This window comes from Lontra canadensis, unplaced genomic scaffold (genome assembly GCF_010015895.1).
Source record: "Lontra canadensis isolate GAN:19392208 unplaced genomic scaffold, GSC_riverotter_1.0 scaffold57, whole genome shotgun sequence".
NCBI classification, from domain to species: Eukaryota; Metazoa; Chordata; class Mammalia; order Carnivora; family Mustelidae; genus Lontra; species Lontra canadensis.
The window spans coordinates 9,682,133-9,708,932 of NW_022631051.1; the positions used below are offsets into that span (position 1 = coordinate 9,682,133).

General features: G+C 59.7%; 1 protein-coding gene across 1 annotated transcript; it reads left to right on the plus strand.

The window, feature by feature from the left end:
• Positions 1–1,154: 1,154 nt before the first annotated feature.
• On the plus strand, positions 1,155–26,800 carry RTN4R (reticulon 4 receptor). Its single transcript, XM_032875841.1, has 2 exons — positions 1,155–1,457; positions 25,128–26,800. Exons 1-2 carry the CDS (start codon positions 1,436–1,438, stop codon positions 26,525–26,527), a joined length of 1,422 nt encoding a protein of 473 aa, XP_032731732.1. The 5' UTR covers positions 1,155–1,435; the 3' UTR covers positions 26,528–26,800.

Genomic DNA, 26,800 nt, shown 5'->3' on the forward strand with positions numbered 1-26,800 from the left:
GTCAGGAGGCTTGGTCTGGTGGGGAGGCAGAGTGCACTAGGATTTCTAGTGACCAGGTCTCTCGGATTCATGTCACCAGGTGACACTGGCTAGGACTTCCAGCGGGACCACCAAGTCCTTGGCCACCATGATACATTCACCGGGAAGGGTCCAGAGCCTGCCCTGGACACAGGGTCCTACGGATTGGAACCAACTTTGCCAGCCAGTCTCTTATCCACCTGGCTCAGAGAGGCCCAGGCCAGGCTGATCAGCTCCCAGCACTCCCAGCCTGGTAGCTGGCTGAAGACTCCAGATGCACCCAGGAGCTTATCTGTGAGGCCAGATAGATCCCCTGAGGACAGGGACAGAGGGAAATCTGTGCAGGAGTGTGTGCAGAAGGGGCAGGGTCAGTGGTTTATCTGGCCCTTGAGAGTGGGCTGGCTTTGTGGAGGGTGAGGGTACTAAGCAGGTGGACTGGACGGGAATCTCCTGGACTTCCCCACTCCAAAGAAGGGAACAGTTGGTGTGCACCTGTGGGTAAGGTCAGGACTGTGACTGCGTCCTCTCCTTGGGTTGGTGCAGAGAGGGCTACAAAGACGTCTGTTGGGAGCTTCAGAAGTCTGTTGAGCTTAGAGTCTCAGTTTTCGATCTGAAAAATGGAGCAATCCTACTCCAGCAAAAGGTTGTTCCGCCGTTGGGCGGGGAGGCTCCAGGATTTAGTGAAGCGAGGAAGCGAGTGCGCCAGGCAGAGGCGTGCCCCGGTCCCTAAGCCTCCGGACAAAGTCATTACCAGTGGCTGGACCTATCGGGGATCCCCACACAGGCCGCCACGCCCTCGGGCCCACGCCCTCGGGCCAGCGCCCCCAGCCGGCTACCGCTGGCGCCGCCATCCCCGCGGCCGCCTGCAGGGGCCGCCGCCTCTTCAGAAATGCGCCGCCTTTGTCTGGGGCCGCGCGGCGCCGGTGCACCGGGCGGGCTGAACCCCTACTGCGGCCCGGCCTGCGCGCCCCGGGACCCCGCGCCGCCCACGCTCCCTCCCCGGTCCCCCGCCCCGCACCCCTTAACGCACCCCGCCCGGCCCGCGCCCAGGTGAGCGCCCCGCCCGCCTCGAGGCCCCGCCCCGCCCCGCCCCCGCCCCGCCCCGGCCCGGCCGGCGGGGGGGACCGGGCGGATTCCTCGCGCGTCAAACCACATGATCCCATAAAACATTCATCCGCTCCCGGCCCGCGCCGCGAGCGCCCCGCCAGTCCGCGCCGCCGCCGCCGCCCTCGCCCTCCGCGCCCGCGGCCCCGCCAGCCCAGCAGACCCGGGGAGCGGAGCGCGCCCAGCCTCGTCCCGCGGCCGGGCCGGGGCCGGGCCGGAGCGGCGGCGCCTGGATGCGGACCCGGCCGCGGGGAGACGGGCGCCGGCCCCGAAGCGACTTTCGGTCCCCGTCGCGCCCCGCCCGACCCCTAAGATGAAGAGGGCGTCCGCCGGAGGTGAGTGCCGTTCCGCACCCGAGCCGGGCCGTCGGGGTGGGGACGGTGGGGACGGCCCCTCCCAGAGCCGTAGGGCCAGGCCGGGGCTGCCGAGGTAGGCAGAAGGGTCACCGGGCGGCCGTGAGGGCCACCGCAGTGCCGCGCCGGGCTCGGGCCGCGGGCGCCCCGGCCCCGGGAGGGCGGAGCCCGCGGCAGCAGGAAAAGTTGCCGCTTCCCGGGAAAGTTGGCCGCGGCGGCGGGGCCGGGGACCGCGGGGCCGTTTGGCCCCGGACTCCCGACCGGGGCAGGGGTGGGGTCTGCCGGCTGGAAGGGCGGGGTCCAGCGTCGGAGCGTCCCGGCCTCGAAAGGGTTAATGAGCAGGGTTGCAGAAACGTGGGTACCAAGCAGGGGTGAGGGTACCGGGTCGCTTCCATCCTTGCCCGGAGGACTCCGCTCAGGACCTCTGGTTTCTCTGGGGTCAGGCCGCAGGGGGATGAGTGGGGGCGTTGGCTACCGTAGAGGGCGTGGGGGGCGGAGCTGACCCAGAGCTACCCCACCAGGGGGCTGGCAAGGTGGAGAAGAGGCCGCCTTAGCAGCCTCCACCCGCAGCCTGAGGACCCCGGGGGTGGGGGGGCTCAGATAAGAGGCTCCAGAAGTGATGGGGCTTGCAGCGTCCCCTCCCTGGCAGCCCTCATGGGACGCCTTCCGCTCCCTGCTGCAAGGCCCTGAAACAGGGGTCTGGGCGAGGGGGGCGGAGGGGGGACCTCCTGGGAGGGAACTTGGGCATGCCCTGCCTGGAGGGTGCTCCTTTGGTGCCCACCCAGACCGCCCTGCTGATGTCCACTGTGCCGCAGGCGGCACACACGTTTCCTTGCACGTGCACGTGTCTACAAGGGCTGCACACTTGTACACCGCGTGTGCACATGCATGCCAGGCTGCCCCAGTGTGCACACACACACACATGCGCGTGCGCGTGCTGTGGACGCACATCCATGTCCTCGCCCCCGCCTGCACGCCCACAGCCACACATGCGTGCACATAGCATGCCTGCTGTGGTCCCCACACTTGGCACATGCTGGGGCCCCTTAGCGGGACCCGCTCCCTTGCCTACATGCACATGTGTTGAGGGGGAGGCTCTGGGCAGCCAAAGCTCACAGATGGAGGGGCGAGAATCCGGCTACGGGAGCATGGCCCCCTATGTCTGCCTTCTGTCCGTGTCCTGGGAGTCTCCCCTCCACAGCCCCTTGGGTCTTTGTGTGTGTGTGTGTGTGTGTGTGACTCTATGCTTCTGCACGTGTGTGTCTCTGCACGCATGCCCGTAGTGCCTGTGGTCACATCCGTGTGTGGGTCTTTGCCTCCAGTGTGGGTGCCCTCGTACACCCAGACAGACTATGAGCAGGTTTTACCCAAATCCTTAGCATCGGCACTAAGGGTGTGTGCCAGGGAGATAATTCAGGGCACCCAGCCTAAGTTGTGAGGCCAAAGGGCTCCCAGCCCCTCTTCCCCTGCCCCCTGGGCTGGAGCAATGGAGGCTGATGGGGGCAGGGACTCACCTGGGCAGGGAAGGCCCATTTCAAACCTGGAGGTCAACACAGTAACAAAGAGGCCAGACCCTTCCTCCCTGCTCTGTAGTCACTGCCACTAAGCCCAAGGGGAGCAGGTGTGTGTCCACCCTGAGGTTGACCCAGGGTGACCTCAGGAAGGCCCTGCCCTCCAGCCTCAGTCTCTCCGTGGTAGGAGCCTTATCAGTAAGGGGTTCTGTGTTAGGTCACCTGCCTCAGGTGTTGTATGGGGCTCAGGTGCTGTGTGGGGTACTGAGTAAGGGTGTGGGTGACCCACTCTCACTGCAGTGAGGAGGACGTTGGGCTAGGGTCTTAGAGAGGTGGGGCCATCCTGACTGGTCCTCATCTGTGTCCTTGTCTAGAGAATGGAGACAAGTGGGTCATCCTTCTAGAATGTGTGGGGGTGAAACAGAGGGGTGGGCCGGAGGTTGGGCCCCATGGCCAGGTAGGCTAAGGGGCTGGCCTCTTTTCTAAGCCAAACAAGCCAAACAAGGTGAGGGAGAAGCAAGCTCCAGGAGACAGACTGAGCCAGGTGGTGGTCAGCACACAACCACCTGGCAGAGGGCAGGGATCACAGAACTTCCTGGATTTGGGTCCTGGCACAGCCACCCGTTGGTAGTATGACCTTGGGTATGACAGTTCACCTCTGTGTGCCTCAGCCTTCTCACCCGTGACAAGGGCCAGGAATCAGGTCCCCACAGGGTTCTGATGCCAGTGTTTTTGCCTTCAAAATACCCAAAACGTCACTATCCCCCCACACACACCACCCCAGGCAGTGGTTCCCACAAATGGAAGTCCTTCCAGAACTCTTGCACTGCCAACCGGACCTCTTTCCCACCTCTTTGCAGATGGGGAAACAAAGGCACATAGAGGTCACAGGGGAGTTGAAAGGTGTGATGGGCAGTTGGGGGGCAGGAAGTGAGAGCACTGCAAAAGGTGGGGGGTGGCCAGCCGCGTGCTTCCCAAGCGGCTCTGCCCCTCACCAGCAGGAAGCCTGCAGAACATCTGAGCCTCAGTTTCTCTATGTGAGGATTAACAGCCAGCTGCGTGTCCTGCAGTTGGGACTGGCCCTCTCCCTGTAGTCGCAGATGAAAGGTAGGGGAGAGGGCCCGGTGCGTCTCAGGAAGCAAGAGGGCTTATGGGGGTGTCTGTAGAAGAGCCCCCACTCCAGGATATGCTAGGGCTCTGGAAGGCAGAAGAGGGAGTCTTGCTGTCTGAGGAACCCGAGGGCTGGCCTGAGACCCAGGTTTGTTTGCCGTTACTCATTGTGAGTGACAGACCACTGGGGGCCAGCCGTGTGCGGCCCTGGTTCCCCCATGCTCTCTGGACTCCAAGCTCCCCCCCCATCTGCTGCTCCCAGACCAGGGGCCTCGGGCTCTCGGTGCTCCCGGTGCTCCCCATGGCCAGTGCTGCCTCTTGGCTCCAGCCCCTCCTTCCCTCCTTGCTCCCTGCCCCAGGCCCGAATCCACCGCTTTGTGGCACGGACGCCCGTGGCAGCTGGTGCAGCACCGGGAGGGTCCTGGCTGGTGGAGGCAGAAGGAACCCATCCCCCGGGGCTGCATTTCCTGCTCTCTGGGCCTGTGGCCAGAGAGTCTCCACAGAGCCTCAGTCTGTGCAGCCGGAAAGGGGTTAGGAGAACAGGAGCACCAGGAAAGGAGTTCCACAGTGAATAAGTGAATGGCTTTGAGTGAGTGAATGGGAGTGTGAGGGGAGTGTGTATGAGTGTGACACTCCTGCCCCTGGGCCCTGCTGTGGGGCTCCTCCAAGGGCTCTTGGCTGTGCCTGCCTAACGAGTTCCTGCCACCCCGCCCTCAGCCTGGTGGACCCTGACCTCTGACCCCCCGGGGAGGGCTGCCTGTTCCTTGGTAGCCACCCAGGTCTTGGGCCTCAAGGTCCATAGGAGCCGGCCTGGCTGCCCATACCCCTCTACCCCATCCCTTCAGCCATACTGGAGCACTGGCCCCTCAGCCCTCCACTTACCCTCTCAAGATAACCCCTCGAAAACACCCCTTGGTGTCCCCCAACCCTGTGACCCAGCTGCCCCATTCCAGACGTCTAGACATCCGTTCATTTACTCATTCATTTGTCCCCAGCCTGTCAGACCCTATTTGGAGCCAGGCAAATAAAGGGATGTGATCCTTGCCCTCCTGAGTTTATAGGATCAAATGCTTTAAAGACAGGTGGTCCCAGAGCCAAAAACAGAAGCCCAGCCAGAGGGTGGGCACGTCGTCCACACACCCTGCCTCTCCGCGAACCGTCACCGGAGCGTGTGGGCCCGGCCGGGTGTTGTGTGCTGCAGTTTCTTCTTTTGTCGCTGTATTTTAAACACTTTGCACATCGGGAACTATTCTTGTGCAATCATGGGTTTACTGGTGTATGTGGAATCCCTTCCTGAGGATTCGCCATAATTTATTTATCCGAACTTGCCTCGGCTTCTCGCATTGTCCATGGTCCAGTAGCCGACCCCCCCGGGGAGGGGCTCTCAGCCCATGCCCCCGGTGTCCTCACTGAAGGCCTGGCCACAGGCACCACGTCCCCACTGCAAAGGCGGCAGGCCCTGATCCCCACCCCCTCCCAACATTTTATGGGTGTGCTCTGCAAGTCATAGAATCTGCTTCTGGGCTTTGATCAGGATTCTGACTCTGGGGATGGCCTTTGTGCATCTGGATTTCTGGCTGCCTCTCTTCTGCCCCCTTCGCACACCTCTGCCTTCACCCTGCAGCGTCCTGACAGTCCTGTCTCCACGTGGGCCCGCTGCCTTGCTCTGCTCAGAGGGTGGAGGATGGGCCATGCGGCACCATCCTACAGCCTTGACCACCACCTCCCCCAAGGACTGGGCAGCCAGGCCCAGGAGGTACAGCTGAAAGGCCGGACTATGGGCAGACTTCCTGGAGGGGCCATGGAAGGTGCTGTCTGGGCAAAGTCCAGGGGCTTGGGTTGGCTCAGGTGGGCTGGACAGACTACGAGCCCTGTCGGGGCCCAGGCACATGGAGCTGGGCCAGCAGTGACGTGGGGAGCCGGAGTGGAGAGTCTGGGTTGTCAGGAGCTGACCCAGATTTGTTCAAGCAGCCCACCCAGCTCCCTGGGTGTGCTCCTCTGCTCTCGGGTCGGCACCTAGGCGTTCCTAACCGACCAGCACAGGTCACACTTTGCATAATTGAAGTTCTACAGAATGTTGGTGGTGACTGAGCAAGGGTTTCGTGGTCAAGCAAATTTGGGACTGGCTGGGTTAAGTGGCATAGGTAGATCTCCTTTACCACAGGGTGTCTGGGGGCCTCGGGTTTGCAAACAGATTGGGTAGGGCCTCTGAAGGACACCCCTGTGCAACACACTTCGGGAACTGGTGTGCCCAGAAACTGTTTTGGGTAACAGTGGCTGAGATTTCTCAGAGGGCCTGGGAGGGAGACCTTCGGGCCCCCAGTAAGGGCTCTAGGAATGGGCGGGCCATCCTACACAAACCCTGCAGCCACAGCACCTGGTGGGCGGAGGGACCACACTTCTCCTGGCAGTGTGAGGCAATGTGCAAATTTAACCTTTGGGTTTATGACTCTATTTCTTTGCAGCAAATGTCACAGGAAATGTCAGACTGAGGCTGAAGCTAGTGAAGGGCCCATCGAGGAAGGGGGTGGAGTGCCGAGGGGCTCAGGCCAAGGCAGGGTTCTGGGCCCCTCACCTCCTCCAGGGAGCCTTCTCGGATTGCCCCTCTCTTGCTTCAGCACAGCGCCGTGTCCTCCATCTGTCCCAACTATTGTGACCTTGTTGAGATGTTGCCTTTATTCACCTCCTGCCAGGGCCCAGATGGGGCGGGCTCAGAGACCTGCCAGAAGTCTCCCCATCCCAAGTCTGGGCAGGCATTGCATTAGCCCGTGCAGTGCCGGTTTGCTGTGTGACCTTGGGCAGCACCCGCCCTTTCCTGGTCGCCAGAGGCTTCATCCGTAATCCACGGCTGTTGACCAAAGGTGGTGCTTCTGACTCAGTGCCTTCGTGGGTGGGAAAACACTTGAGCCTGAGGTGTGTAGGGTGCTGGACTCTGGGGGAGAGAGATGGGGGCTAGGTGGCTGGCTCCTGGTATCATGTCGCAGCCCCAAGCACACAGTAGGTACTGTGTAAAGAGCAAGGGACAGTGAGTCAACATGGAAGGTGAGGTGGTGATGGGGTACACAAGACCAGCCGGGAATCCAGAGTCCCCCAGACTCTCTTGCCTCCCCGTCCACCCACCAAGGCCAGTTCTGAGGCCCCGCTTGGCCTGTCGCTGAGTTCTGCTATGGCCCTCAGGTCCTAGTGATTGCTTAGCAAGCATTTACTGCCTCCCTGCTGTATGCCAGGCCCGTGAAGCTGAGCGGGGGTCTCAGGCCCCTAGGCTGTCCCCCACCCAGCAGTTCCACATATATTTTCCCTGCAGGTGTAGCTGTGCTCCAGTGGAGTCACAGGTCCCCCAGATCCAGTCTGTCTGGTGCTGATCACCCCTGTACCCCCTGCCCCTCCAGCCCCAATATCTACCCCCCAAGGCCCAGGGTCCTGGCTGCCTCCCATCTCCAAAGGCCTGTCCAGGATCAGGTTGTGTTCCAGGGAAATCCATCCCCTTTTATGCCTCAGTGAGGGCTTGCTGTGGGCCGGTCCCCTCCCAGGTCCATGGTCACAGATGCCCACAGCTGCCTGCCTGCCATCTTGTCCTCCCTTCATGCTCTGAGATGCTTTCCTAAAACATGCTGCCTGCCAGCCAGGCCCCCTCCTGCTTAAACTCTCCCATGTCTTACCCCTGGAGGAGCCCCCATTGTTTTCAGGGCCTGGGCCAAGGAGTCTCCTTTGGGAATCTCCTCTTCCACCCCAATGAGAGGAGGCCTCCAGCTCCCTGGTCTCAGCACCTGCCATGCACACCTGTGCCTGCCTTCCCGTCTCCACAGCCCTGAGGCCTGGCACTGGGACACAGGGAATGAGCTCCCAGGAGACGCAGGAGCTGGCAGTCCTGGCCCCCGGGGACGGCTGCCCGTCGTCAGGGGCAGGCCAGCTGTCCAGGTGGCTGCAAGAAGGTGGCCCCTCTCCAGGACTCAGATGACCAAAGGCACAGCTCTAGAGAGAGACAGAGATGCCATCCTATGGGGGAAGCCCTCCAGGCAAAGCCTGGGCAGTCAGTGTCTGGCCTTGGGACCCTCCTGGCTTTAGCCTAGAGCCAGCTGAGCACCTGGGTATGTCAGTCACCTTCTGAGTCTTTCTGTCACACAGGAGACTCTGAAGGGGGAGTCAGTGTTGAATGCAGCCCACAAGGCCCAGCCCCTTATGGGAGCTTAATGGTCCCATTCAGGTGGGACCCACTGCCCTAGGCTGGAACTTCCTATGGAGACGGAGGTTGGTGATGGGACATCCAGGGCCCTCAGTGGGTCATGGGGTCCCCACCTTCCAGGGGCCCCCTTGGGTTATCAAGTCTTACAGCGGCCCTGCCCTGAGGGGGGTAGTCTCTGGTGAAACTTGGTCAGCAGGGTAAAGAAGCGTGTGTGGGCCACTGTGATTCCTGGAGCAGAAGACTTAGTTGAGCCATGGGAGCACAGAGGAGGAACCCCTTTCTGGGCCTGCCACTCCCCCATCAGTCCTCCTGCCATGAGGGTCTTTGCTGCCTGTCCCAAGGGGAGTCTGTGACGTACCCATTCATGCCATGGGGAGCCAAGTGAGGAGTGGGATTGGGACGCCGTGGTGGGCTGGGGATAGGATGTGCAAAAGTTCAGGCAGGGCCAGTGGCAGGGGAGTCTGGAGGGGCATCTGGGACCCCCAGAAGGTGAGGAGTCTCCAAGTCCCACCCTGGGGCAGGTGGGCACTGGTCCTGGTCACCCCATACCGACTCAGAAGGAAATTCAAGGTCTCTCTGCCTTCACAATGTGGAGACTTCTGCCCCCACAGTTCACCTTGCAGCACCTTCGTGTTATGATGGAAGGGGCGCCCTGTGGTCTTTGGGCGGGATGGGGCCCCCCTAGGTTTGGCTACCAGCCTGAAAGCACCTTCCATCCCCAGCAATGTAGCTGGAAGCAGAATTAAAGAGAAAGGCTAGTCCTGGCCAGCCACCAGAATGGGCTGGGCACCACATCTTCTCAGTCTTGCGGGGGCCGTGGGCCCCACAGGATGCTCACACCCAGCTCTCCCACCTTCTTCCACAGGCCTTCACCTGCCACCACAGCACACCCCAGCCAGGAACTGGGAGTGGGCCCTGATGCTCTGCCCTGCCCTCACCCTTCCCAGAGCCCTGCCACATGCTTCCCGCAGCTCTCTACTGTCCACTTACCTCAGCCGCCTTGCTCGAGGCCTCCATGGTCTCCCAGGACACACTCAACCCCCTCCTTGTCCTTAGAGAGCACAGTGCTGCCTAGTCACACCCCTGCCCAGCCCTCACCTCCAGGATCCATGGGGCCTCCCAAGGAATGAGGCTGTGTGACGCAGTGGCCTATGAGCCTGGTGGGAATTGGGCTCTTAGGTTTCCTTGGGGGCTGAGGCCAAGACCCCAAGGGCCATCTGAGGAAGATGCAGGACTGTCACTCTCTCCCTGGCAGTGAGCACTCCTTAGCCCATGGCATGGGTGACAGGGATGATGGAGGAGCTGAGGGGAACCCTGGGGTGTGGTTCTGGAGTATGGCCTGGCAACTGGTCCCCCAGCATCCCCTGGGCAGAGCCCTCCCCACCCTCCAGGGGATTAGCCAGGTACCAAGATGTACCCTGGGGGTGGGGGCTGGTCCTGGGCAGGTCCCAGAGGGTCACTTGTCTTTCCATTCTCTTGGTGAAATGTTTTCTAGCCTTTAGTTTCAGGCCAGCCCTGTGTTAGGCAGCAGGGACCCCTAGATTCTTGTGATGCATTCTGCCCCCCAAGGCCCTTCAGGTCCCAGGGAGATACCCCAAAGTCCATGAGGGTCGCAGGAGAAAGAAGTGCTAGTGGGGGTGCAATGAGGACTCTGAAGGCTAGGCCTCCGCCCTGAGGTCACACTAGCCCTGGGTCTTAAAGAGACGTTAGAGCTATTGGTGTAGGTGGGGGGAGCTCCTAGGGGGAGCAGAAGACAGTGGACTCTGGGACAGTGGACTCCGGGCCGGGTGGCTGGGACTGCTGAGCTGGGCCTAAACTGTTTGGCGGGGGGGGGAGGAGATGGGAGTTAGGTGAGGAGCTTGTGGGGGCCAAGAGGGGAGCCAAGGGGGGATTTTGGGGGATCTAAGGCTGGAAAGACAGGGTGGAGTGGGCAGTGGCCTGCCCCCCCCCCACCGCCCAGCCCCAGTGGGAGGCCAGCCCCCGCTCTGTGTGCTCCTGGCCGTATGACACGTGGCCACTGCACACCGGTCGTGTCCAGGCTGTCTTTCATCTCCCTGCCTCAGCCCCAATTTATGTCAGGCAGAGGCTGACACAGGGACAGGTGTGACAAGTGTCTGGCTTCCTGTTCGAAAATTGGCAAAAGAAAAACTCTCCCCATAAAGATATTCCATCTACATACCTCCTGGATGTCACCGAGAGGACCCATCACAGCTGAGACAGATGGTGGCCCTAATGGACTCCATTCTTTACCTGCTGCTGGAGCCACGGCCCAGTCCCCAGGGTGGCCCAGGGTGGGTGGTGGCAGTGTGTGTGTGTGTGTGTTTGTGTACATGCACGTCAGGGCCCCCATAGAGCCCTCCCCAGTGCCGTGGCTTACTCTTTCTCCACTCCAGATCACAGGAAGCCTGAGAGAGGCATGACCCTCCTAATCAGAGACAAGGGGACCCCGGGGGATGGAGGGTTGCAGTATGTTCCTAGAGCCGGTGGTGGCCATTAGGGAGTAAGGGGCTAAAGACCTTCCCCCTCAGGCCCTACCAGGTGGCCAACACCAGCACCACTAAGTGACTATCCCCACATTTCCCTGAGGCCCAGGTGGGGTCAAGACCAGCTTGGCATGTCACTCACGCGAGAACCCTCAGGCCTAGCTGATGCTTTCCCCCTGCCATGTACCCCTTAGTGAGAGCCCACGAGCTGTGACCTGCTCCCTTCAGTGGCCCCATCGGAGCTGAGTCCAGCATTGGGGACAGGACTCAATGTGATTGTGGTGCTGCAGGAGAACATGTTGGGAAGGCCTCCAAGGGCTGGCATGGTGGGACTCTGAGGAGAAGAGCCCTTCTAGGGGAATGTGTTGGGAATAGGGCAGGTATTCTAGAAAGGGGAACTGTCTGAGCAAAGGCACGACCGAGCATGCCCTTTCTAGCTGTGACTTGGTCCCTTCTGTCAGGTGGGGACGGTGGCTCCCTGCCGGGGGTGACATGCAGCACTCCTGAGATGATCCCACAGGTAAGCCAGGCATTTCCAGTGTACCCGCTGTGCACCAGCCCTGTATGGGCTGTGTGGTCTCTCCATTCCCTGTGAGGTTATCCCCATTCTCCAGGTGATGGAACAGAGCCCAAGAGGTTGAAAGACCTACCTGAGTCCCCAGGGAGGCAGAGTGGTCACCAAAGCCCTGGCCTTCTCCAGCCATCCCACAGGGCCAGCTGTGGTCGGCAGGGAGCCCATGGCATGGGGAGGTCTTGGAAGGGGGTCCCCCTGACAGAGGACTTCCTCACTCACCCTTCTCAGGGCAGGGCTGCCCCGTCCAGCGTTGGCACAGGAGACCAAACAAACCAAACTGAAAATGTTCCTGATTTTACCGGTTCGTGTGTGTTGAAAAAAATCTGGGAAGATATATCAGAGATGTAAGAAAGAAGTTGTATTAGTCAGCTCAGGCTGTCATAACAAAATACCGCAGACTGGGTGGCTTAAACAACAGAAATTTATTTGCTCACAGTTCTGGAGGCGGGCAGTCTGAGATCAGGGAGCCAGCGTGGTCCAGTTCTGGTGAGAGCTTTCTTCCTGGCTTGCAGATGGCCACCTTCTCGCCATGTCCCCATGCGGAGACAGTGAAAACAAGCCCTCCACTATCTCTTCTTGTAAGGGCCCTCATTCTATCATGGGGGCCCCACCCACATGATCTCATCGGGGTTCCCTTCTCTCAAGGCCCCTCTTCCAAATATCATCACACTGGGGGTTTGGGCTTCAACATAGGAATCTGGGGGAGACCAAAACTTTTCTGTAATACAGGTGAAATTGGCATTGGCTTCCAGGTGCTACTGCCCTTCCCCCATGGGGATGTGGGTACCCCATAGACTCTCCTGGGGACTCTCCAAACACATCGTTGGGGAACGCTGTCCCCACAGCCTCACAGAGTCTGCGACTTTCCTGTCTGTAATGGTGGACATTTCTTACACTCCTGTGTGACAAACATTTATGGTGTGTGCTGGTCACCAGCTGTGGCTCCTGTCCCTGTGGAGCCCACAGCCCAGGGCACAGCTCATTGAGGGGCTCGACGGAAGGAAGCAAGCACCTGCTAAGTTGACCAGCGAGGTGCGTGGTGAAGTGGGTGTGCCCCGGCAGTGGATGGAGGTGTGGGGGGCGGGTATCAGGGACCCTGGGTCCACCAAATGCCCCTAGCCCTGGGGATTTGTCAGGTTCTCAGACCCAAGCTCTCCAATTGACAGCTGACCAAGCCAGACCTGAGAGTCAAGTTCCCTGGTGGTGTCTGGGCTGAGCTGGGCAACATGGCGGGGCTAGGAGGTGCCCCAGCCTCTCAGACCTGTAACTGCCGCGCTGGGGGGGGCAGGGAGGCAGCTGGGGAGAAACAGGAGCAGGGAGAGGTGGGCACAGCCTGGTTTCCTGCAGCCTGGCCTGGGAGGGAGCGTTGAGCCGGGGGAGGAGGGAGTGAGGATGGGGGCAGGGCTTGAGCTTTCAGGGGCTCCTCCCCCAGCCTGACCCTTCCTTGGTGTCAGGTGGGGTAGGCTGGGCCTCTTGGGAGCCTCGGGCAGGTGTTGGAGGTGGGGAGAAGCCATACTGGAGCCCCTGCCCGGACCCCTCCCAGGTCTCAGGGGCAGGTGCTGGGGAATAAGGCCGCCCTCCCTAAGCCCCCGCCCCCAAGGCAGCCAACCCCCTTCCACATGCCAGCTCCTGGCGCATCAGCCTCAGGAAGTAGCCGAAATACACTGACCTGCTTTTCCAGGAGGCAGCGGCGCCTGGTCCTCCCACCCTCACTGGTGAGAAGCCGCCAACAATTTCCATCCCAAATTGATTTCAAATAAGGAAGAGTTATCACACACAATCATATAGGAATAATTTATCACTCGTTAATAAAAGAGCAATTACTTATTCACGTCGCCCCTGCCTGTGTGCCGCGGGTTCGGTGGCAGAAATGTAACTGGGGCTCTTGAAGCCGAGGAAAGCCTGTTTGCGCTCAGCCAAGGTCAGGGCAAGCCCTCCCCCGGGCCACAGACTCCCACTCCTGAGGCTCCATGTGCACACAGCCCCCTGCCAGGTTTATCTGCTGGGCTCCCTGCTCTTGGGGGGCCCTCAGTCTGAGGTGCGGGGTGTCTCATGTCTGTGAACTGGGCAGAGATGAGGAGATGGGGTGGGCCTTTGTCCAGATGTCGGAGGCCTGAGCACTCAGCTGAATTTTCAGGCCAGAAGCTGTCCCATCAAGTGTACTTAGGAGATGGGGGATACACTTTATTTTCTCTTTTTTATTTCTATTTCTGAGATTTCAGCACCAAATACGCAGCCATTTTGAAAAGATAAAATGGTCAACCTTATCTTGCTCAAAGTTAAAACCTGCACCCAGTCCTTTAGGGCCAGTCTGAGAATTGGCTTGCTCTGCCCCAGCTCCCGTTCCTCCTTGAAGGCAGCCACTGTTGCTCTGTTCCCTGTTTTTCCAAGTGGTTGCCTTCATAGTTCCATGGCTCCTACCCCAGCTCCCTCTTCCCTAGCATACTTCCCAGTGTGGTTGTCTCACCACCATCAGTCACAGTGTTTTCCAACCAAAGTCACATAAATGTGCTTCACCACCCCACCACAGGTTGGAGGAGCAGTGGGTACTTTGGTGACCGTTCTGCTCTTGTATGGCCTTTGGTTTCCCTGGAGTTTACAGTTGACTTTGTCTTTTCTCCCTTGTCCCATCTACTACCCTCATGTGCCTTCTCTTTCCACCTCAGGTGTTCTACTGGGTGTCTCATTTAACTCCAGGGAGGTCTGACCCCAGGCCTTTGTCTTGCTGTCCCCACATGGACCAGGCATGCTGTGGTTTACTCATAACTGCCCAGGACTTCCATTATCACCCAATGTTTCCTGGGCCCCACATTTTCCTCTTTCTGGGTTTATATCCTAGTTCTAGCTGAAGCACATCCCCAGCTAACTCTCTAAGGAATTCACAGTGAAGAATCATTCTGTGAGTCCTCATATATTAGCAAACCTATTCCATGTTGAAAATAATGTCCCAGGGCACCTGGGTGGTTCAGTCGTTAAGCATCTGCCTTCGGCTCAGGTCATGATCCCAGGGTCCTGGGATCAAGTCCCACACTAGGTTCCCTGCTTGGCAGGAAGCCTGCTTCTCACTTTCCCTCTGCTTGTGTTCCTTCATTTGCTGTGTCTTTCGCTGTCAAATAAATAAATAAAATCTTAAAAAAAAAAAAAAAGAAAGAAAGAAAGAAAAGAAAGTCCCTCAGAATTTTGAAACCATTGCCATTTTGTTATCTTCTTGGCATCCAGTGTTCTGTAGAGAGGTCTTATGCCACATTGCTTTTCCCTTGGGGGCTTCAGACCTCTTTTGACCCCCAGGGGACTGAAATCACACTGGGAATGTCATCTGTTATGCTAGACACTTGCCCAGTGGAGGGCTGGATCTTCAGCTCTGAGAGATTTTCTGGTATTATTTCTTTGATAACTTTTTTCTCCTCTATTTTTTCTGTTTTCTCAGATATTTGACCTATATTTGTCTTCTGAATCTCATCAATTTTTTTTTCTTTCTTTCTCTTTCTGTTTTTCTTTCTGGAAGACTTCCTTGACCTTGTTTTCCAACCCTTCTATTGATTTTTTTTTTTTTTAGTAATTTTAGTAATTCTATTTTTAACTTCCAGTTACTCTTCTTGTTTTCTGATGGCTCCTTGTTCATAGCACCCTGTTCTTGTTTTAAATCTCCTTCTATCCCTGAGAAGACATTGATTAGATTTTTCGCCTGATTTTTATCTATTCCCTGCACTGTCTCTGCTTCCTCTACAGTTGTTTTCCCTCTTGTCTGCCTTCAAGTCTTTTCCAGGTGCCTGATTTTCTGGTCATGTGTTCTAGAGAAGCACTGCTAAGAGCAGGGCTTATAAACTGGCAGGTTTGGGGTGATCGGGGAGGGGCTACCCTGAGCGCCCTCAGAAGCCCACGGTGGAAACCCTTTCTCTGGATGTTTCTCCAGGGGAGCAGCCCCATTTCCCTGGTCCTTGCCCTTAACACATACTTCTTCATCATCATCTCGGCTCTTGAGGAGGGGGGATGACCACTTGTCTGTAACACAGGTGGTGGGTGGGCAAGGAGGAAAACCACCAAGGAGGAAAATCTCAAGGAACCACCAGTGTTCCTTGAGAAGCAGCAAGAACTTGAGGCCACGCTGAGCAAGACAGGGTTCTCTCATGACTCAAGTTGGGCTGCACAGGCCTGTCTGGGAGCCTCCTCACTCCACTGAAGCTGAGCCTGATGCTGGGGATGGGATGGTGGCTCTAGGCAAGCTTATAATGTGCAGCCTCGTTGCTGGGCCCACCACCCATAACTTCCTTTTACTTGGATGCCACCTCTCCTGGACAAAGCAGGACCGTCTGGCCAGGCTACCAATCAGGATGTCTCTGGGATGCCACCTCTGAGCTATAGGCCTCATCACCGTGGGTTCCTCACCTGAGATGGGACTTGACTGAAGGTCCCCTGGGGAGGCAGGACACCAGCCACAGAGCTGGAGGCATCTCAGGGTCCCGGAAAGGCTGGTGCTAGCCTGTTGTCATCCCCAGATCTCACGGTGTTGAGACAGACCCAGAGCTGGCCAGCCGCTTCCCCAGCCACTGCACAAAGGGGTACAGAGTCCTCATTCTGAGCCTGGGACTACCAGACCCCATGGCCCACTAGCTCAGGGAACAAAAGGCTTGGGGCTGAGGATGAGGTGTGTGGGGGCCAAGTTGCTCAGAGCGTGGGGGTGTGCTCAGCAGCTGGCCTGCCATGGGGGGAAGAGCTGCCCCTCCGCTGTTTGGGTCTCTAGAGCTCAGGGCCTGCTCTGGTCACCTGGGGCAGTGGCAGGGGTCCTAAGATCCTGTCCCCTGGCCTCAGCTGGTACACATGATCACCTCACCTCACTAGGCTTCAGTGCCCTTGTCTGGAAGTGGGGTCAATGGTCATCCCCTTTCTGTGCTGTGGGATGTCATGACACCTCAGGGAGTCTGTGCCTTGAGCAGTCCCAGGGAGACAGGGAAGCCAAGGGCTCTATCTCTCCCCTCTCCATCCCTGTCACCTGGTACAGGCCCTGTGTGGACTGACTTGGCCAAGGCACTGATGCTGGAATGGGCATCCTTGGGCCACAACCCTCCTCAGGGGTGTCTGGTGTCCACCCCACACTGGCCCGCTGCTCACCCACTTCTGGGGCTCCCCACCCTGGTGCGAGGCTGGCTGCACTCCAGCCTGGCCTCAGGTTGGTCCCAGGCTGCTTCTGAACTGCCTGCGATCTGAGGGACTTGCCCATGATTGGTGTGGTGACGATGATAGTGTTATTGGTGACAAGGATCATGGGCCTCCGGGCACCTGGGTGGCTCAGTTGGTTAGGTGATTGCCTTCGGCTCAGGTCATGATCCTGGAGTCCCAGGATCAAGTCCTGCATCCAGCTCCCTGCTCAGTGGGAAGTCTGCTTCTCCTCTGACCCTCTCCCTTCTTTCACACTCGCTCTCTCTCTCATTCTCTCTGAAATAAATAAAATCTTTAAAAAAAAAAAAAAAAAAGATCATGGACCTCCATGACCAACTTTCCATTCACGATTCTGGCCAGAGGTCCACAGAATGGTCTAGGGAAGCCTGCTTGCAAGAAGGCCCCTACACTCTGTGCCTCTCTCCTTTTCTTGACAGAGTCATCCCACCTGTACTTTTTCTTTGTTCTCAGATGGGAAGATTCTGTCAGCTGAGGCCTGGACCTTGTCATCCTGGGAAGTGCCTCAAACCTGACCTGCCATGTCCCCTCCTCCCAGCCCAAGTGGACAGGCTGATAGTAGTGGGCCAGCGGGCTGCCCTCCGTGTGACCTGGCCACAGAGCCCCTAGAGGAGGGCACAGGAATTGGCATGGAGAGGGTTGTAGCCCAGAGACTCCAAGACCATCTCCCAAGATTGTCATCCTGCAGCACAAGCAGGTGCCATGTGGATCAGTGCCTCCTCCCCCCACCACCCCAGACCCTGAGGACATCCTCCTCTACAGCCGGCTTTGTCTGACAGTGTTGTAAGCGTCCTCTTTAACGCGTGTTTGATCACCAGCCCCTCAACGGCCTCTTTAGCAAAATAATTGTGTTTCTTTTGACCTACACACCATTTGGGGGTCACCTTTCCCTCCAGCCCCGTGAGAGGCCACTAGGCTCTGTCCATTCCAGCAGTGTGGTCTCAGCAAGACAGTGGCCTTCTCTGACCCTTGGTTTACTTTTCGTTAGGTGGGCAGTGGGGCAGGGTTTCAAGTGACCTCCGTAGGACCACCGTGAGGGTGAGAGTGGCAGTACCCACAGGTAGCAGGTACTCTGCGTACTCCAATCACAAGCCAGGTTGGCAGACTCTCTCTCTAAAGGGCCAGATCCCGAACAGTGTCATCTCTGTGGGCCACACCACCTGTGAGGACTACTCCACTAAGCTGTGGGGACGCTAGAGCAGCACAGTAAGCACCCAGGTGTGGCCATATGCTGATAACCTGTTATTTACAAAGACAGGTGGCGGCTGGTGGGCTGGTTTGCCAGATGCCGATAGAAGAGGAGGCATGAGGACCCATTGGCTCAGACAGGGGCTTCACTCTGGTCACCTGGACACAGTGCCCTGGCCGGTGGTGACCCGAATGGGACCATCTCGTCACTGCCTCTGGAAACACTTGTCCCCTGGAAAGGGCCAGATCCTGTGGCCCTTCCTACTTGTCTCTGTCCAGAGGTCCTCGCCAGCCCCCACTGGGCCTCTCCATGGCCTCAGCAGGTGCTGCCCCCCACCTCACCACCCCAGTTTAGTTACAGAGCCCCTAAGCACCCTTGATTCTTTACCTCCCTTCCGAGGACTGACTGCCCTGGTCAGTGTTTGCAAGAACTCAACTGTCCTGGGACATTTCAGGTAGGCGGCAATCCAGCTCCCCCCACCCCGGGACTAGGGCTGATCAGAGACAGACAGCCAAGGGGCGGGACTGGCGGATCCCAGGGGACAAGGGGCTGCACGCCTCCTGAGATATGCACTTGTCACCTCGTAGAAGAATGAACCCCAGTCATACAGAGGCCACCGGCCTGCCTTGCCCGTGATGTTTGACAAATGCCGAGGGCTCCTGAGCAGGTGGGGATGAGCCCTCTGGTCTAGTCCCACTCTCATCACAGCAGCCCTCTGCTATACAGCCACCTCACCCACTGTGCCCTGACCCACCCAGGCCCTGGCAGCCGAAGGCCCAGAAGTGTATGCCTGTTGTGTGTTCCTGTAGCGTGCACCCCGAGTGTGTGTTCCCGTAGCGTGTGCCCTCGGTGGGTGTTACTCTTGTACGCACCCCAGGTGTGCATTCTGACAAGTGCACCCAAGAGCGCACTCCTACACCATGTCTGCCTGTTGGAGGCTCTGTCACTCCCCCTCTCCCCTCTCTGGGCCTCACAGGGACGGTGAACTTTGGGAAGGTATTGGATAGATACAGGGTCCTGGGAGGAGGTGGGGTGTATTGGGGTGGGGCTAGGCGCCCAGTTCTGAGTGAGAGCTGGCAGGGGGAAGGGGTCAGGGAGGGCAGATGGGCATGGTGGCAGGTACGTGGCAGGGCAGGTCCCAGGCCCCGACACTGGGAGAGCCCAATTCCTGAGCTGCGCGCCCCCTGCCGGGGCAGACCAGGGCCATACTGGCCCCCGGCTGATACCTCATTCACATCCTCCGGGACTCGACCCCACGCTGGCCACCAGATTGAATGAGCTGAGAGCCCAACTGATGAGAGGTTGTGGAAACAGATTCTCCAGGTAATTGGACAATGGGTGTTTGTTGGTGGTCTCAATGGAGGGGGTAGGGGATGCCCACCTGTGAGGGAGAGGTTACTGTCTGAATCCCTGAAGTGGGGGGAGGGGGTCCTGCACGCTGGGTGGGTTTTCAGGTGAACAGAGCCTCCAGAGGCTGACATCAGCAGTCCCCGGTGTGGGGCTCCCTTGGCAGGGGCCAAGGGAGGTGAGCATCAGATGGAAACACAGACAGGATGAGCTTCCAGAGCCCTCAGTTCCAGCAGCCCAGCCTTGACCAAGGATGGATTCCTAAAGCATGATTATAGGGCCCAGGTTCCCACCCACTGGAAGGTCTACCTGGATGCTCACCTTGGCAGTGGGCTCCGGTGCCCCTCCCTGGTGTCCCCCTGATGTCTGGAGCCAGGGTAGGATTCCATGGTCCCTTAAATTCCCATTGTGGCACGTGCCGTGCAGCAGGGTGACCCCCTATGGTCAGCCTGCTACTTGACCAGAAGCATTATAAGCTGGGGACTGGTCTCAAGCTGACAGCGTCCAGTGGGGCCCCTATCGTGGGGGATCCCCTCGGGGACATACCCTTAATGCAAGCTGTGCACCCAGGACCTCAAGCTCTCAGGTGGACCGGCCCCTCCCCTGGCAGCCTTGGTTTCTTGCCTTTGAAAGGGATCCAGGGCCCTCCCAGGTGCTGTGTCAGCTGGAAATTTTAAGGGGGAACGTAGCTTGGGTTTAGGGGTGGGGGTAATGGGAAGGTGGGGATGGGGAGCTTCAACTCCCTACTGCCACGCAAGCCCTTTTAGTGATTAGACACCATGGGGCTGGGAATCCTATTAGTCCCAGTTCTGTGAGCAAGTGCTTTCCCCTACCAAACCTCATTTTCAGCCCCCGTAAGATAGGAAAATAAAATAGCCTCCTAGGAGGATTCAGCAGACCTCTGTCAGCCCTCCGTCCACCTGGGCGCTGAGTGCATTCAGGAGGCTGCTCCTGCTCGCTCGGCCTACGCTGGGCCTCAGTTTCCCCACTGCATGCAGCTTGGCCTGCTGGAACTGCTCAGCCCTGGGTCAGTGCCCTCCTTCCCTGACAGGTGACCTTGCCTGTTATCGAGCTGGCCTGCCCCTGCAGCTACTGCCCCGAGACGATCAGTAAGGAGTAGGGCCTTGAGGGGCATGACCGGCAGCGGGGGCTGGCAGCCATACCCCCGGGAGAGGCAGGCCCTTTCACGGGTGGGCTGCCCCTCTCCTCCCCCACCCCCCGGAGCCAAGGAAGGGGGCAGGGAAATGCCAAGGGCACGTACATGGTCTAGAAGTTGGGAGGTGAATGTGAGCGAGGAGTGAAGACTGAGGAGGGGACCAATGGACGGTGGGGGGTGAGCCCATCACTGGTGGAGGGCTGGCAGGGATGGGGAGCAGGCACGGGACAGGAAAGAGGGAGTACAGCGCTGCTAGGGGGCCCTGACCCTCTACGGTATGTCAATGCCACCCCCCCACCCCCGCCCAGAGCTATTTCTGGCCTTGGTGTGCTGAGCTGTGGCCTCTCGTTCTGCCGTGTAACTGCGGTCTGTGACGTGATCCTTCTGGGGACGTTCTTGGTGCTCGAGAGGGTCCTGAGCTGACCAGTGTCCTGGTTGTGCCCCAGCTGTGCAACCTCCCCTCCCCAGCCTACTCACCCCAGTCTTCTGGGAGTGAGGGGGGCGGCAAGCAGCTGCTCAGAGCCTCCCCGGAGATGTCCCCTCCCAGCCACAGATGGCCCAGGAGGGAGCTATGTACCCCTGGTGCCTGCCTACGCCCTCACAGCCTGAACTCCATTACTGGCTTGGCTGGATGTGGTCCCTTCTTTTTCCCATCCTTCCTCCTGGACCATCTCCAGGTTGGAGCAATCCGGGGCTTAACTGCTCTCTACCTCAGTCTCCTAATCTGTAAAATGGGCTTGTGATATTATAAAGAAAATGGATTCTTAGGCAGCTCTGACTCATGCCTTTTATGCCAACTGGTAGAATCTCATGCTGCCCCCTGTTTCTGCCACCATATTGCAGCGGGGAGGTCCAAGGGCACTGAGCAAACAAGGTGGCCAGCCCTGTGCTGTATCTATGACTTCATGGGGTGGGGGCAGCAGGCAGCAGCAGAAGGGTCCCCGAGGACCTGGGGGGAGCCGCACACCCCAGGCCAGGCTAGGGGACCCCCAAGAGAAGTAAAGGCCAGGAAGCAGAGACCTCCCCTGTGCCTATAGCCTCTGGCAATCCCCACTCCCAAGCTGCTGACCTCAGCAGCCGCCTGTCCACCGGCCCACTGGCTCCTGCGGCTGCTGGTGAGTCCCCAGAAGTCTCCCGCCCCTCCTGGCTCCTCTCCCTACTCCTCCCCTTTCCTCCCCCAACACCCTGCTGTGCCCATGAAGGAGAACCTGGGCCCTTTGCTGCCCCGGGGCAGGGGCAGCAATGCAGGGGCTCTTTGGGACCACACCCAGACCTGATGGGATTTGGGCCGCATGGCCTCGTTAGTGGTCATTCCTGCTTTGTCCAGCTGCCCTAGTGGGAGAGGCCCTGAGCAGAAGCCAGTCACTGCCTCCCCCCCACAGCCTCCCAGGCAGGAATGGCCAGTCCTTCCCCAGTGGTGGCCTTTGTGCCATCAGCACTGCTCCTGAGGCAGAACTGAGCTAAGGGGGGAGTCCCTCCCATGAACCCATGGGCCTCCCCATGGGTAGGGCACTGGAGAAGCTCCCTAACCTGACAGGGCCATTTTGAGGTGAGGACTAAGGAAAAGAGGAGGCCCAAGTCAGCCCCAGGGATGGCAGGAGAAGGACCGGCTCCAGTCTGTGCGAGGCTCAGGGGGCCAGGCAGCCTGTGCGGGAATATGCCTTTGCTGTGAGTGAACCGGGGCTGGGGCAGGGCTGTTTTCTTGTCATGTGCTTGGAGGCAAGCTGGTATTGAATGCTCACTGAGAATAGGAGCCCAGTGAGGCTGGGTACAAGTGGGAGGTGGGACTGAGGGGATGGGCTAGGAGGACAGGTTAGGGGACAGGATGGGGAGACCAGATGGCGGAGTCACTTTTTAGGGTTCGGAGGGGGTTAGATGCGTAACTGGGTCCAGCCCCTGGGGTGGGGTCAGGGATCACCATCCCGCAACCTGGCAGGGCCTCCTGTGTCCCTAGGGCCCCTGCCGGGAGTAGGAACACAGGCCACAAAGTTGGGTTTGATTATCTCATAAAAAGATGCCCCCTGGGCGCCTGGGTGGCTCAGTGGGTTAAGCCGCTGCCTTCGGCTCAGGTCATGATCTCAGGGTCCTGGGATCGAGTCCCGCATCGGGCTCTCTGCTCATCAGGGAGCCTGCTTCCCTCTCTCTCTCTGCCTGCCTCTCTGTCTACTTGTGATCTCTGTCTGTCAAATAAATAAATAAAATCTTTAAAAAAAAAAAAAAAAAGATGCCCCCTCTGCTTGCTCAGCGGAGGGGTTGCCATGGAGACCAGCAGGCAGGCCCCAAGGGGGGCCAGACTGGAGCCAATTACCGTGGCTGCAGCAAGGAGCAAGCCCACCACTGGCCGCTGCACTGACAGCACACCCGTGCAGAGGGACCGACCCTCAGAAGTTGGCTTCCGAAAAGCGGTCAGCTCAGCAGGAATGGAGCCATGCCTGACGCCAGATTCCCAGCAGGGCCGAGCCACACTGCTGCTCTGCCACTTATCCCCGTGGCATAGCTCAGCCCTAGAGCCTCACTTGGGCCATTCCTGGAGTGGGTGTACCCCAAGCACATGGCTTACAGCCTGCTGGGGGCCTGGGCAGGGGAGGGCTGGAGGCTGGAGAAGCAGCTGGTTCTGGGGAAGTCAGCTGAACCTGACACCAGCCCAGCTCCCAGACCATGGCTTCAGGCCTGCCTGGCAGCGGGGAGGACCAGCTCAGATGGTGGCAAACGTGGTTACGACGGGTGGCTGCTCACATAGCCTGCTGGGTGGTGTGGCCCAGTTGTGGCCGGGTGCGGCTGATGACATTGGCATGCCTGTGACGTAGCATGATTGGTGACGTGGCCCATCCGTGGTAGTGCGGTCCAAAGCCCGGCCTGGTGAGTACCTGGAGCCCCCATCCCAGCCCATCCCACGTCTTCCTCTTCCGTGAGTCCTCGGGGACAGGAAGTGCTGTTTTCAGAGCGTAGTGACAGGTGAGACGCTGGTTGAGAGCTGGCATAATCAGGCCCGACTTCCCTGAGAAGCCCCATCAGGAGGGAGCCTGCAGAGGATGTCAGCAGTTTAAGTAGCACAGCAGGCTGAGGGGCCCTCACAGCCTCCTGGGCATGGCCAGCCTGGGGAGGGGTGTCCTGGGTATGGGGAGTTCTATACCAGGCTTGCCTCTCTGGACCCCCGCCTCCAATCCTTACCGGGCAGCTAACAAACAGCCCCACCTGGGAGGCTGACGGAACACAAGGGACAGATGAGTCCCAGGATGTGGGTGCCTATCCTGGGGACCAAAGTCCAGGAGGGCAGACTGTTTATCACCACGAAACATGCTGGCCTTGCTACGGCTCTGGGTTTGGGGCATGCATCTGTGCCGGCCCAGGCAGGATCCAGTGTGGCGAGGGCCCCAGCGTGAATGGGGGGCCCCCAAGTTCACAGGTCTGGGTGGGGGAAGCTGGCCCATGGTCCTGTCCTTCCTCCCACCTGGCTCCAGCCCCAGACCTCAGCCGGCCTCCTGTGTGCGGAATCCTGCTCTTAGCTAACTGCCAAGAAAGGTGTTAGCTGTCAATGCAGGTGTTATCTGTCAACGAAGGTGTTAGCTGATAAGCCATAACCCTCCCAGGGGGATTCACATTTTAATAGACTTGCTCCTGAAGGAGGAAAGAACCTTCGACACTGGAAGAGGGGGGCTGTAATGGTGGGATGAGAGGCAGTGAGCTTCGTATTTGGCTGTGTGGCCCCAGTGGGGAGACCAGGGTGGATGCAGTGCCGCAAGAGTGTAGGTCTTTGGTGAGGCCCTGTGTGGGTCTGGCCTCGAGATGGTGGTGGGGCAGGGAGGGGGGGATGGATAGGAGGAATTGTGCAGGCATCGATTGGTTGGGAAGGAGTAAGCTCCTCACCCAGGGAGGAGATCAAGCAAAGAATGAGGCCGAAGGGAGGAGGCTGCAGGAGGAGTTCCATGCCAAGTCAGGATGTGTGGAGGAGGGAGCAGCAGCCTGCCTGGAGGGGGCTTATAGGGCAGGCAGGGCTGCACCTGCCTGGCTCCCTTGCCCCTGCCCTTGGGCGTCCAGGCTCCTGATCCTGTAAGAGCAGAATTGCTCTGGAGCCCATGGTGCCTGTAAGTTTCGTGTCCTGTATTGATGGGACCCAGACCCCCTACAGGAGGGCTGCTAGGGGTCGTGGCTCGTGGCTCTGAGGCCCTTGCGGTTTCTTCATTAAAGCACAGCTTTGTGCCGTGGTGAGGCCTCCTCAGAATCCGGGCAGCCCTCGGGCCTTAGGGGCTCTGGGAGCCTGGGCAGGGGGCCTGCACAGGGCACAGAGTCTGAGCCCCAGTGCACCACCCCACCCCCCGCACCTTCCTGCAGCCTGGGAGGGCCCTCAGAAGGAGCTGCTGCAGAAGCAGCTGGAAGCCCAGCAGCTGGCTGCCTGGCAGACCTGGGCGTGAGCCTTAGCCCTATGTGAGCTTAGCCGTCCTGGTCCTTGGTGTTTACCAAGGGCTTTTCTCCCAGCCTGGCTGATGGGCTGGTGGGGCAGGGCTGACAGGGATGGTGGGCAGGCCCGCGGCGCTCCCTGGTGTACTGAGAAAGTGTCTGCAGGCTTGAATGTCCATCTCAGGAGGGCTTCCAATGGGCCTTGGGGGTGATCCAGCCAACCTCGCGTGGCTGGTGTAAGCATGTCAGCTTGTATGTTTGGGCTCTGGGCAGGGCGGCATGGGGCATCTGCAGGTGAGGATGCCCAGTGCGGAGTGTGGAACCCCCTGGTAGGTTTCAGCGATGTCATTTCCATGTGGCAGGCGGAGCAAGGATCCCAGCCCCTGAATCTTCAGGGCTGACAGCATGTCCTGGGCCCTGCTCAAGACCGTCCCAAGGACTGATCCCAGGGGCCAGCCTGGCTCCAGCATGCCCACCAGCCTCACGGGGCCCTCAGCCCATTAACCACCGTCTCCTCTGCCCACAGGGAGCCAGCTGCTGGCCTGGGTGCTGTGGCTGCAGGCGTGGCGGGTGGCAGCCCCTTGCCCGGGGGCCTGTGTATGCTACAATGAGCCCAAGGTGACGACAAGCTGTCCGCAGCAAGGCCTCCTGGCCGTGCCCGCCGATATCCCGGCCGCCAGCCAGCGCGTCTTCCTGCATGGCAACCGCATCGCTCACGTGCCTGCCGCCAGCTTCCGTGCGTGCCGCAACCTCACCATCCTGTGGCTGCATTCAAACGCGCTGGCCCGTATTGACGCAGCTGCCTTCAGCGGCCTGGCCCTCCTCGAGCAGCTGGACCTCAGCGACAATGCACAGCTGCGTGCCGTGGACCCCGCCACGTTCCGCGGCCTGAGCCGCCTGCACACCCTGCACCTGGACCGCTGCGGCCTGCAGGAGCTCGGCCCCGGGCTGTTCCGTGGCCTGGCTGCCCTGCAGTACCTCTACCTGCAGGACAACGGGCTGCAGGCACTGCCGGATGACGCCTTCCGCGACCTGGGCAACCTCACACACCTCTTCCTGCACGGCAACCGCATCCCCAGCGTGCCCGAGCGCGCCTTCCGTGGCCTGCACAGCCTCGACCGCCTCCTTCTGCATCAGAACCGCGTGTCCCGTGTGCACCCGCATGCCTTCCGTGACCTCGGCCGCCTCATGACGCTCTACCTGTTTGCTAACAACCTGTCGGCACTGCCAGCCGAGGCCCTGGCACCCCTGCGAGGCCTGCAGTACCTGCGGCTCAATGACAACCCCTGGGTGTGTGACTGCCGGGCACGCCCGCTCTGGGCCTGGCTGCAGCAGTTCCGCGGCTCCTCGTCTGAGCTGCTCTGCAGCCTGCCCCTGCGCCTGGCCGGCCGTGACCTCAAGCGCCTGGCCGCCGCTGACCTGGAGGGCTGCGCCATGGTGGCCCGGCCCTCACGTCCCGTCTGGACTGGCAGGCCTGCCGATGAAGAGCTTCTGGGGCTTCCCAAGTGCTGCCAGCCCGATGCCGCAGACAAGGCCCTGGTGTTCGAGGCTGGGAGCCCAGCCTCTGCCGGCAACGCACTCAAGGGACGGGTGCCGTCTGGGGACAGCCCGCCGGGCAACGGCTCTGGCCCGAGGCACATCAACGACTCCCCCTTTGGGACCCTCCCGGGCTCGGCCGAGCCCCCGCTGAGCGGGATGCGGCCTGAGGGCTCCGAGCCTCCAGGGCCCCCCACCACGGGCCCTCGCCGGAAGCCAGGCTGTTCCCGCAAGAACCGCACCCGCAGCCAATGCCGCCTGGGCCAGGCAGGCAGCGGGGGCGGTGGGGCTGGGGATGCAGAGGGCTCGGGCGCCCTGCCCAGCCTCGCCCACAGCCTGGCCCCGCTGGGCCTCGCGCTGGTGCTGTGGACGGTGCTCGGGCCCTGCTGACCAGCCACGGAGCGGGAAGCCCTTCTCAGCAGTCAGGTGTGTGTACATACGGGGTCCCCTCGGCGCCACCAGCCAGCACCAGGCAGCAGGCCCTCCCTGATGGACGCGTCCCGCCCGCCCACCCCATCTGCACCCCGTCATGTTTACAGGGTAGGGCGGAGCGTTTGTTCCAGAACGCCACCTCCCACCCGGATCGCGGTATATAGAGATATGCATTTTATTTTACTTGTGTAAAAATATCGGACGACGTGGAATAAAGAGATCTTTTCTTAA